General features: G+C 37.0%; 1 protein-coding gene across 1 annotated transcript in view; it reads right to left on the bottom strand.

The window, feature by feature from the left end:
* The window catches only part of IQUB (IQ motif and ubiquitin domain containing), a 66,707-nt gene that overhangs the window by 32,477 nt on the left and 21,112 nt on the right, over positions 1-13,118 (bottom strand). The window contains exons 4-6 of the mRNA XM_056118494.1: positions 11,159-11,331; positions 10,824-10,979; positions 4,457-4,667 (exon numbers count right to left, since the gene is read on the bottom strand). Coding sequence (XP_055974469.1) covers positions 4,457-4,667; positions 10,824-10,979; positions 11,159-11,331 — 540 coding nt within the window. The remainder of the gene's footprint in view (positions 1-4,456; positions 4,668-10,823; positions 10,980-11,158; positions 11,332-13,118) is intronic.

The raw sequence follows: 13,118 nt of genomic DNA, 5'->3' as shown, positions 1-13,118 counted from the left end.
ATTGCATGGATAGGACAAAAATCTAACATTTTATAACACTCAGTTTTGTGACTTCCATTAGGGAGATCTTATCTTGGCATAAGATTACTAACCCTTCAACTAGATAGGAGTCAATCAAGTTAAATGTACACTCCCGTTGTTCTATTTCAGACAAAATTATTTTCTCATCATATTGCGGATATATTTCATAATATTCTACATATATAATGTATGTCACCTGTGTGGCAGAGCTTGGGGGTTTGGTTGGTTTTGCTTCCGCACTATTTGGGTTTCTTGAATTGGTGCATGAATCTCTTCAAATTGGGAAAGGGTTCAGCTTACCCTTCTATTAAACATTTCAATTTTACTTTAACACTAATCTCTCCATTGAGTATTAAATATCTAAATCCTATTGGTGATTCTGGTCCCATTCTATTCTAACACTTCATGATATTTAATTTAAGATCTTGTGAGTGAGGGGACCTAAATCGTGGTCAGGAGACTTGGTATTTACTCCCAGTGAGTCCTGCCAGGAATGATTCTGAATAGAGGCAGGAGTAAGCCCCGAATACAGCCGGGCACGACTCCAAAACCAAAAATTAATTAAAAGGAACAAACCTAATAAAAATTATTAGAGATGAAGATATTGGATCTTAATACCAATAAAATTCCCCATTGGATGATGAATTTTAGTTAGAAATATAGATTGACATAAAGATCACAATATCAGAAAACAACTACAAATAAAGAATAGAAAAACGCAGGAATCAGAAATAGTTGGACACAACTGCTAGTGCTATGATAACAAAGTACCACATACTGAGAGGCTTAAACAATAGAAAATTATTTTCTTAGAATTCTGGAAGACACAAGTTCCAGATCGAGAATGCAACAAAATTCTGAAAGCCTCTCTCTTCCATACAACTTCACTTTTTCTTAGTTACCCTCTCTCCACATACATTCATATTCTGAGGTATTAGGACTTCAACATGTAAATCTGAAATAACTACAATTCATCTCCTAACAGGTGTCAAAACCCAGTAATATGTTAAAAGAAAATTATCTTAAAGGAATTGATTTGACTTAAAGCATTCATTTATCTATCTTATATTCTTAGACAAATCACCTAATTTTCACAGCCTGCTTTCTCACCAAGGACTGGAAGCCTGAATGGAGAGAATAAAGTAAACGTCGGACTGAAAGCAGAAGGCCAGGTATGTGCAACAGATTCTATCCAGAATCTCTACAAGCTAAAAATAATACTCCCAACTGATGAGTAAGTACTAATTAGAGATAAGCTAATTATTAACACAGCCAACACAAGATCAACATGAAAGCTAGACAATCCAATTCAACAATGCTTACTAGACATGAGTAAAGTCCTAACAAGTGTCATGAATACAAAAGTAAATAATCAAGGAAGAGGTTGTACAGAGAATCAGGTGTGAAGAAAGGATGTTCTAAGACACATACCTGTAGTCAAGATGTTTCCTAAAGATGATTACTCCTATTCTAAATATGATCACTCCTATCCTAAATCTAACAGTAACAATACAGATTAAGAAAAGATATCACCCTGGCTATCTTGATACAAGCAAAAACAAACAAATAAACAAACACTGTTCTCCCGTTGTTCATCAATTTGCGTGAGTGGGCCCAGTAACGTCTCCATTTTGAGACTTGTTGTTACTGTGTTTGGCATATTGAATACGTCATGGGTACCTTACCAGGCTTTGCCATGCAGGAAAGCTATTCTCGGTAGCTTGCCGGGCTCTCCGAGAGGGACGGAGGAATCGAACCAGGCAAAAAATGATACAAAACAAAGTATTATTTTTAATACAAGTTTTCTCTTAAATATATTTATTACATAGCTTCTTGATTTTAAAAATATATGTTTTGAGACCAGCATGTGGTCTACCTTGTAAAATATCCCATGTGTTTTGGAAGAGAATGTGAATTCAGTTTTTAGGTGTCCACATTTATACAAACGCACACATATATGCATACATATATGTATATGCATACACATGTATGCATATATGTATGTGTGAGTATAAAAGTAGATACAGATTTTACACCCTCTATTCCATTTCTTTCTTCAAAACCAGTATTTCCTTGCTGAGTTTTAGTTTAGTTGATCTATCAAGAAGTGATTATAGTACTGTTGAAGTTTCCAATGATTATTGTATTGGTATCAATATCTTCCTTCAAATCTATTAGCAGTTGTTCTGTGCCATTTTTCTGCGGAAGTTTGGCATATTTGTGAGATTTGTCTTGTCTTAAAATAGCCCCTTCAGTTCTTATGATAAGTTGGTTTTGAATCTATGAGGCTGCTGTTTAACTGTAAAGTTCCAAATCATTCCTTCAAGTCTGAATGAATGAAAATCTGTCTGGGTAAGTATTCTTGGTGAGATGTTCATTTCATTGTTGTCAGTATTTTTCTTTTTTCAAGTATATGCCACCATTGTCTTCAGGCCTGCAGGGTGTCATTTGATAATACTGCTGCAAAACTTAAGGATGCTCCTTTAAACATAATTTCCTTCATTGATCTTGCTGTTTTCAGTATTCTATCTCTGCCACTGGCTTTCATCATTCTGATTAGGACTGTCTTAAAGTATTTATATTTGAATTTCTTTTAGTTGGTACCTTTTGGGCCTCTTAAATCTGGGTGCATTCATTCTTCAACCTCAGAAACGTCTCAGTGATGACTTTTTTGACAAATTCTTCAGATTCGCCTTCCTGGGCTTCTGGTAACCCAATGATTCTTACTTGTTGTTTGTCTTGAATTCATCCCAGAGTTCTCTTATATGATGTACATTTATTTTGAGGCTGTTTTCCACATCTTCTGCTGGAGGTTTTCTGCATCTCATCTTGGAGTTCACTGATTTTTGTCCTCAGCTGTTCTGCTGCTGAAGCCTTCCAAGGAAATTTTCATTTCAAATACCAAATTCTTTAGCTCTGTCATTTCTGAGTGTAGTTTTCTCAATGTTTTCTCAAAGTTTCTCTGCTTTCATGTCCTCCTGTGTCTTCTTGGCTATCAGTTTCATTGCTTCTTTGAGTTTGTTAAACATCCTCAACTTCCCTCTCTAAAGTCCTAATCAAAGAAGTTACAGAACTGCTTACTACTGGTTGTGTCTTCTGGCCTACTACTCTCTCTCTCTTCTCTGGTGGGTTTCTGCATTACTTTCCCACCGTGATTTATGCAGTCTGGGGGTGTTTTTTGTGTGTTGTTTTGTGTATAGGTGACTAGAGTCAAGATGTCTATGTATAGTCTCTGTGAGATACGAAGAAGTGAAATATTGGGGATGAAAATGATGGCATAGCATATAGGGTGTTTGCCTTGCACATTGTCAACTCTGGTTTGATCCCCAGCATTCCATGTGGTTCACCTGAGCACTGGCAGGAGTAATTCCTGAGTGTGAAGAAACAGGAATAACTCCTAAGCATGGCCGAGTGCGGCACAAAAAAACAAAACAAAACAAAAAGTGAACTATTGAGTGGCATATTAGTGGCTGCGTGCTTCATAGGGGTCCTGACCTGAGAACAAAATGGCCAGTATGGTTTCCTAGCTACATTTTGAGTCCCAGAGACCACGGGAGAGATGGCACCAAGCCAGGTGACAGATGGGTGTCACAGAGGTTCTGACCTGGGATAGCTAAATTTTCTTACATTGATATTCTACTTTTTGTTTGGGGACAACCTCAGAGATGCTCTGGACTCACTCCAGACTCTGCATGTAGAGATCACTCCTGGTTGACTCAAGGGAACACATGGGGAGGCTAGGATCAAACTCAGGTAAGCCGTGTGCAAAGCAAGTGCCTACCCACTGTACTATTGCCCTGGCCTCCAACTGATATTTCGCTTTTATTACTAAGGGACTGGTTGTCTGAAGGAAGTTCATGTTGCTTGTGCAATTACCATTATTATCCACAAGAGGGCAGCGGTTTCAAAGATTGGAGTTAATAAGGAATAAAATTTTATCAAATCCAAGAGCAATATAAATTATTAAAATTTGTGAACCAGAAATTTAACTATAACCTAAAAAACTTAAAAAATTATTATTAGTGTCTTATTTATAATTTTCAGATAAGAATAAAACAGATGTCTCTAAAATTCTTTTTCTTTCATACTAAATCATGTATAGAAACGCAAAATATATTATCCTACTTTAATACTGAACATCTGCATAAAAATTTTCTATAGAACAGTAACATATATTCATATATATGTCTTTGCAATTATGATTTTCATAAATACGTTTTATTTTTTTCTTCTGAAGTAACTGTAACAGAAATTATTAAATACTTTGACTACTTTGTTACATTTTTCAAAAAAGAGGAAGTTCAAAAAAACAACGGTATATCAGATTCACAAGATATCTTCCTAAAATAAGTCTTATTTTAATTTTTAGTAAACTTGTTTTCCCTGCTAATTATCTTTAAATTGTCATTTAGTGCAAAGTCTCTTTCAAACTTACATTCTAGTGCATTATAAAGAAGCTCAAAATCCTCCTTTGTTTGGGGATTATGTCGCCGGTCATAGTCCAGTTTAATCGCTTTTTCTTTTTCTCTTTTCTTGGCTTGTTTTTGCTTAGCTTCCCATTCCAGTCTTATCCGTTTTTGTCTTTTTAATTCCTCTACCACTCTTTTTGCATGCCATCGTCTGTAGTTAGTTTGTATTACTATTACCTAAAATTAGTTAGAAAGAAATATAGTATCACATTCATCAAAATGCACCTACATAAAAGTTAATGTAGGTGCTGTCACAGGGAAAACCTTGCACTGTCAACGGCCCTTTGATATACTCATGTGAGCTTTAAAGTCTCCTGTGGCAAAGTCAGATCAAAGTGGACTAAAGACCTCAATATCAGACATGAATCCATAAGGTACATAGAGGAAAATGTAGGCAGAACTCTCCATGATATTAAAGCCAAAAGCATCTTTAAGCATTGAAACATCACTGACCAAGCAAGTGGAAACAAACGTAAACAAATGGGAGTACATCAAACTAAGAAGCTTCTGTACTTCAAAAGAAATAGTGACCAAAATACAGAGAGAGCCCACAAAATGGGAAAGAATATTTACCCAATACTGATCTCGTAAGGGATTAATATCCAGGATATACAAGACACTAGTAGACTTGCATAAGAAAAAAACCTCCAACCCCATCAAAAAAATGGGGAGAAAAAAATGAACAGAAGCTTCCTCAAAAAAGAAATACAAATGGCCAAAAGGCACATTTAAAAAAAAATGTTCAACATTCCTAATCATCAGGGAGATGCAAATCAAAACAACAATGAGATATCTCACATCACAGAGACTGGCACACATTCAGAAGAACAAAAGCAACCAGTGCTGGAGTGGATGTGGGGGAACAGGGACGCTTTTTGACTGCTGGTGGGAATGCTGACTGCTCCAGCCCTTTTGGAAAACAATATGGACAGAAATTGAGCTTCAATGACCCCATAATACCACTTCTGGGAATATTTCCCAAGGCTGCAAAAAGCACAGTAGAAATGACATCTGTACCTATATGTTCACTGCAGCACTGTTTATAATAGCCAGAATCTGAAAACAACCCAAGTGCCCGAGAACAGACAAATGGTTAAAGAAACTTTGGTACATCTACACAATGGAATACTACACAGCTGTTAGGAAAGATGAAGTCATGAAATTTGCTTATAAGTGAATAGACATGGAAAGTATCATGCTATGTGAAATGAGCCAGAAAGAGAGGGACAGATATAGAAGGACTGCACTCATTTGTGGAGTATGAAATAACATAACACAAGACCCATACCCAAGGACAGTAGATAGAAGGGTCAGGAAAATTGCTTCATAGTTGGAAGCCTGCCTCACGAGCGGGCAGGGAGAGGACAGTTGGAATAAAGAAGGGATCACTAAGAAAATGATGGTTGGAGGAATAGGTCAGGATGGGAGATGTGTGCCGAAAGTAGATAAAAGGACTAAACATGATAACCTCTCAGTATCTACACTGCAAACCTTAATGCCCAAATGTGAGAGAGTATGGTGACTACTGTCTGCCATGAAGGCAGTGGGAGTCTGGGAAAGGTGGGGGTATACTGGTCGAGGGGAATGTGCACTGGTGGAGGGATGGGTGTTTGATCATTGTGTGACTGTAACTCAGACATGAAAGATTGTAACTATATCTCACGGTGAATCAATAAAATTTTAAAAAATAAAAAATAAAAAAATAAAGTCTCCTGTAGCTTCTCCTTTTCTGAGGGGGTCCACCCTTCTCTTGGAGGGGCCTTGGTTGTTTCAGTCTTAAGAGTGATACTCAAAATGTGATATACAGATTGTCAACTAAATTACACTCTCTTCCTTACCTCATTAACCACAATTATAAATGTCCTCAAAACCCTGCTCCAGAATCTGAATCAAACTCTGTTTACTTTAACTGACTTTCTTCTTGTAGGAAGACATCTTCAATGAAAGACCTACACTGATATGTGTTATCACAGTTTCTTTATTTTTTCAAGTACATGTGCCTGAGCTGCACTTCTCAAAAGACTTGATTTCTGGTCACCATCAAGTGATCAAAATCACTTCCAAGTAAGAACTATAGAGATCTAATTATTTTAGGCTAGTCACTAAACAAATAAACATAAAACTCATTAAACACCACGCTGAAGTGAATAGATCCAGCATAAGGATATGCTACAATAAAATGCCCAGTCCTCAACACAGCAATAACAAAAATATGTGACATATATAATGTTAACCATCTAGAACAGAAAAAAAGTCAATAGATAGAAAGTACGTATGAGTTGTCCAAATGTTGAACTTATTAAACATTTCAAAACACCTATTACAAACATAGGCAAAGAACCATAGGTAACAATGCTTAAGTGTTAAAGAAATAAGGCAACAATTTGCCAATAGAGAATAAAAAGTTAACCAATGGAAATTTGGTACTTAAAATACAGTAACAAAAGGCCAGAGTGATAGGTCAGTGGGTGGGCCATTTGCCTTGCACGCTGCCCAAATAAAACAGTTTCTTGATTTAAAGACTCCATTTGGGTCCCAGAATTCACCTCAATGGTAGAGGGTCTGCTCTGTAGGCCTGTGGCTGAGACTTTGTTTGATCTCCGGCACTGCCACTTAGATGTGATCCCAGTGGCAATGAATTTATAATCCCTGGGTGAGAAGTTATGCAATGTGGCAAACTCTGTTACATTGTAACCAAGTCTGAGAAACCCACAGCTGAAGTGTGTAATCCCCAGTAAGGACCAGGACCCAGTGTGTGACCCCTTGTTATCACAACCGCAACAAATGAAAGAGAAGTAGAAAAAGCAATTCCATTAGATTAAAAATAACTGGAGGGGCTGGAGCCATAGCACAGCAGGTAGGGCATTTGCCTTGCACGTGGCCAACCCAAGTTCGATTCCCAGAATCCCATATGGTCCCCTGAGCACCGCCAGGAGTGATTCCTGAGTGCATGAGCCAGGAGGAACCCCTGTGCATCGCCAGGTGTGACCCAAAAAGCAAAAAAAAATAAAATAAAATAAAAAAATAAAAAATGAAAAATAATAACTGAATTCAAACAAAAATGTAAGACTTGTAATAATACAGAAAAAAATAGAATTTAATATACTATCAATTAGTCTGAAAGATCCTAGATAAGGGCAAGGAACAAAAGGGACAAAACTAATAATAATCAAAGATAGCACTGTAGCACTACCCTCCCATTGTTTATCGATTTGCTCAAGCGGGCACCAGTAACATCTCCATTGTGAGACTTGTTACTGTTTTTGGCATATTGAAAATGCCACAGGGAGCTTGCCAAGCTCTGCCGTGCGGGCAGGATACTCTCGGTGGCTTGCCGGGCGGCAGAAATCGAACCCGGGTCAGCTGCATGCAAGGCAAACACCCTACCCGCTGTGCTATCGCTCCAGCCCAATAATCAAAGGTAATACTCAAAATTCCTAGGATTTTTTAAGGAGAGGAGAAGGATTTGAAACATATAGATTTATGTTTCCTTTAATGAAGATGGCAAGTGGGGTGAGGGTGATCTGAGACTGAAAACAAGACTGGTTTTACTATCAGCAAAATACTACATCCACAAAATTTTCTCCTTGATCAAATTCTAAATGGGCTTCTCTAATCTCTTTTGCCATGCAAGCCTTATATTTTGAATTATGTTTACCTTGACACTGTCAGTGTTAACAAATAATGTGCTAATTTAGTTTAACCAGAATCACATTCTACTTCGATCAGGTTCCTTCTCTTCTACCATCTCCCAAATGATGCTTACTTACACTTATCTGCCAGAAAAAATCCTGTTATTGGTTTTGCCAAGGGCTGCTGAGAGAGTACAGCAGAGAAGGTGTTTACTTTGCATGCAGCAAACCCAGGTTCAATCACTGGCACCCCATATGGCCCCCCAAGCACTACCACGAGTGATCCCTGAGTGAAGAACCAGGGAGTAAGCCCAAGAATCATAGTAAGGCCCAAAAACCTATCTAAAATTATATACAAATGTATAGGTTTGGCCAGAATTCCTTCTTACTTTGATATTTTCTCAGTAATTTTCTATCCCTTATCCCTACCCTTCTCCTTGTCTATAAATGCTTACTTTCTCTTGTATTCAGAGTTGAGTCCCATCTCTATTCCCTACAGCAAAACTCCAGTATAGCAACCCCTTTGAATCAAGTATACCCTACCACATTTAACAAGTGTTCTGAGTATCTTTTTCTTTAACAATATTCTTATAGATTCTTTCTGAAACCTGCCAGGAGTGATCTCTGAGCACAGAACCAGGAGTAAGTACTGAGCACCACCATGTGTTGCCCAAAAATGGAAGGAAGTAAAAAAGACTACCAATTAGGTGTGCTGAAAGTAATCAGGAGACTTGCAAGAACCCAATCGCCACCATGCCCACTGCCAATCTCCACAGGGTTGGGACAAGCCTCATCTATGAGTGAATTTGTTGAGAAACTCAAATATATGGGTTTTTGTGACCGAAATCTCCAGAGTCTCACTGAGTTGGGAATGGGTGACCTCCCAACATCTCCCTGTTCTTCTGGGTGCCTGGCAGTCACACCCATGAACTGCCTCTGTTGCCATATAAGTTCATTAATAGCCATGATCCAAAGATTCACAAATAAATCTCAGAAGATATCAACAAGCTGGACCCCAAAATCATCATCCAGTTATAAATTTAACTTCAGCTCTATCTATCACCCTATTTAAAATTTTAGTATTCCTGGAGTGACATCTCATACTCTACACTACTGATGTACAGGGAGTAGCACACCACATTGGATGGGGTGTAAAGTGGAAGGCTACCAATCAACATCAAAAAAAAAAAAAAGCAACAAGCTTCAACCTGCAACAACATGTTAGCAAACTCTTATTAGCAAGCTCAATGGCTCCAGGGTATGATGAAACAAACTTCACACATTTTCTTCTTAGGAAACTTTTTTTGATAATCTTTAGCAGATTATTCACAACAAGCAATACAAAATAAATTATCTATGGCTTGCTATTGGGGAAGGCTTGGGTGGTTGTTGAGAAAATTCAAAATAATGATAGTGGGAAGGTGTAATGGTGGTGGGACTGGTGTTGGAATGTTGAATGTACTAATTATTGTGAAAAACTTTATAAAAATAAAATAAAAAATTACAAAAAGCTCATCACCATTTATTTTTTAGTAAGTCCAAATCAAAACAACAATGGCACATATCCAAAAAAAAAAAAAAGAAAAACAATGAGAAAAATATGGTGTTGACAGGTATGTGGTGAAAAAGGAACTCTCACCCATTGCTAGTGAGAATGTTGTCTGGTTCAACCCCTGTGGAACCCAGTATGGAGATTTCTCAAAAACATAAGAATTGAGTTGCTATATAACCTGGTAATTCCACTTCTTGGTATCTATCCAAAGAATATAGCATTGTAGCACTGTCCTCCCATTGTTCATCAATTTGCTCGAGCAGACACCAGTAAAGTCTCCATTGTGAAACTTGTTACAGTTTTTGGCATATCGAATACGCCACAGGGAGTTTGCCAGGCTTTGCTGTGTGGGTGGAATACTCTTGGTAGCCTGCTGGGCTCTCTGAGAGGGGCGGAGGAATCGAACCCAGGTCAGCTGCATGCAAGGCAAACACCCTACCTGCTATGCTTAGCACACTTGCTAACATGGAATTAACATTTTAGATAAGTGGATAATGAAGGGTTGGTATATATAGACATTGGAATAGTATGCAGCTGCATAGAAGGGTGAAATAATACAATTTGCTGAAACTTGCATGAAACTGAAGGATATTACATTAAGTGAAGTAAGTCAGAAGAACAACAAACAGAATGATCTCACTTCTCTATGGTATATATTTTAAAAAACAGGACAAAGAAATGCAAGATATTAAAGGGAAGATGCCCAAATCACCCTTGACCCCAGAGTATAGGAAAGAGAAGACCAAGGAAGGAAATAAATTAAGGTAGAAAGTAATAAGAGGAAGATGGAAAGTAACAAAGGTAGGGACAGGGGTGTTGGATACATCCATGGTATAGAGGTGTGATATTATCTATATATTTAAACCACAGTGCCAACAACACCGAAAGCCTAAGATACAGGATGGGGGGTATAGTGGGGAAACTGGGAACATTTGTAGAGGGAAGCTGACATTGGTGGTTGGTTTAGTGTTGGAACACTGTATATAAAGCTGAATTATGAATAACTTTGTTAATTACTATACTATAATAAAAATTTTATTAATACTATCTATCTATAATAGTATTAAAATACTATTTATTAATACTATCATATTAATGTATTAATATGATAGTAAAGAAAGTTAAATAAAATTTAAAAGGTAATCCTACCGCATTTAATCTTCTAGCATGATATTCTTCTGCTGAAAAATATTTTCCTGGTGTTATTAGTTTATCACTCATATTTGATACATACACACCAATTTTAGTCATCTGTGTAGATGCTGAACAGGTAGTTTGTATGAGCTTTTTTTTCTGTTTAACTGTCTAAAAGAAAGAGGAAAATTGTCTACATTATGAAAATATGAGTAATGAACATTTTCCTACATATGAAAATTAGATGTATTCGTTTAATTGATATATAATTTGGTAGAAAATTTTAGTGAGGATATGTACATCATTTGCTAATTCTTCAATCTTAAAACTTTATATAGAAAAACAATTACCTGGGTATCTCTAGAAAATATGTTGGGTTTTTCAGGAATCTTTTTAGGTACAGTTTGTGTTCCAGCATTATGATATTCTTGGCCTGTTAACTTATGTCTGAATCCACCAAGAAATGGTTTGTGAAAATTAGATTTTTTTATTTCAACAGCTACATCCTGGTATTCAAAAACACCTTGAAGAGAGAAGACCAATACTTAATTCACCTGCAAAGGATCTCTAAAATACTTACCTAAAAGACATCAAATACTACCACTTTGTAGTGCAATTTGAAGTTGGAGAAGGTTATGCCTCCCATATTCTTTTCCCCAAGGATTGCTTTAGCTATTCATGGTTTTTTATTGTTCCATATGAATTTCAGAAGTGGTTGATCTATTTCTTTGAAAAACGTCATGGGTATCTATTAGGGTCTGCATTGAATCTGTATAACTTTGGGAAATATTGACATTTTTACAATGTTAATACTCCAAAACCATTTCCTCATATCCTCTTTTATTTCTTGAAGTACTATTTTGTAGTTTTCTGTGTATGGACCCTTAACCTCTTTAGTTAAGCTTATTCCAAGGTATGTAATTTTCCAAGACACAATAACTGAACAGGATTGTTATTTTGTTATCACTTCTCTTTAATTATTTGTATATATAAAAGCCATGGACTTTTGGGTACTGATTTTTTAACCTGCCACTTGACTATACAAATCTATTGTTTCTAGGAGCTTTTTTTTGTAGAGTCTTGAGGAATTTCTAAGAATTGTATCGTGTCATTTGCAAACAGTGATAACTTGACTTCTTCCTTTCCTATACAGATATCCTTGATATCTTTTTCTTGCCTAACTGTTATAGCAAGTACTTTCAGTATCAACCTGAATAGGAGAGAGTGGGCACCATGGTATTGGAATAAAGACAGACTGGCAGATCAATGGAACAGAGGTGGTATCCTAACACAGACCCTCAAATATATGATTATTTAATCTTTGATAAAGGCGCAAGAAATATGAAGTGGAGCAAAAAAAGCATCTTCCACAAGTGGAGCTAGGAAAACTGGATAGCTACATGTAGAAAATTGAACTAAGACGTCTATCTAAAAGGTGCACAAAAGTCAGGTGAAAATGGATTAAAGATCAGCATCAGATATGAACCCAAAAGGTACATAGAGGAAAATGTAGGCAGAACCCTCTATGACATTGAAGCTAACGGTATCTTCAAAGATGAAATACCACTGACCAAACATGTCAAGACAAAGATTAACAAATGGGACTACATTAAACTAAGTTTCTGCACCTCAAAAGAAACATAACCAAACTACAAATACATCCCGAGAATAAATGACTGGATAAAGAAACAATGGTACATCTACATAATGGAATACTACCCAGGTGTTAGGAAAAATGAAGCCATGAAATTTACTTATAAACGGATGAACATGGAGAGTATCATGCTGAGTGAAATGTGTCAGAAGGATGGAGACAACAAATATAGAATGACTGTACTCATTTGTGGAATACAAAAAAAACATGAGATTAATATTCAAGGACATCAAAAACAGGGGCCAGGTTGGAAGCTTGCCACAAGTGTATAGGAGGCTGAGGGCAGTTAGGATAGAGAAGGGACCAACATGACACTAATCGTTGGAAATGGTCACTCTTGACAAAAACTGAATGTTGACAGTATGTAAAGAGATAAATATGATAACCTTTCAGTATCTGTACTACAAACCATGATGCCCAAAAGGAGACACAGACAATCAAACACAGAGAGAGAGAGAAAGAGAGAGAGAGAGAGAGAGAGAGAGAGAGAGAGAGAGCGAGAGAGCGAGAGAGACAGACAGAGACAGAGACAGAGACAGAGAGACAGAGAGAAAAAAGTGCCTGCTAGAGGTGGAGGTGAGGAAAAGTGAGGACATTGGTGATGGGAAATGTACTTTGGTGAAGGGATAGGTGTTGGAACACTGCATGGCTCAAAA

The sequence above is a fragment of the Sorex fumeus genome, unplaced genomic scaffold, assembly GCF_029834395.1.
Source record: "Sorex fumeus unplaced genomic scaffold, SorFum_2.1 ptg000037l, whole genome shotgun sequence".
Taxonomy (NCBI): Eukaryota; Metazoa; Chordata; class Mammalia; order Eulipotyphla; family Soricidae; genus Sorex; species Sorex fumeus.
The sequence above is the reverse complement of the archived record's forward strand: the minus strand, read 5'-3'. Positions and strand labels throughout refer to the sequence as shown.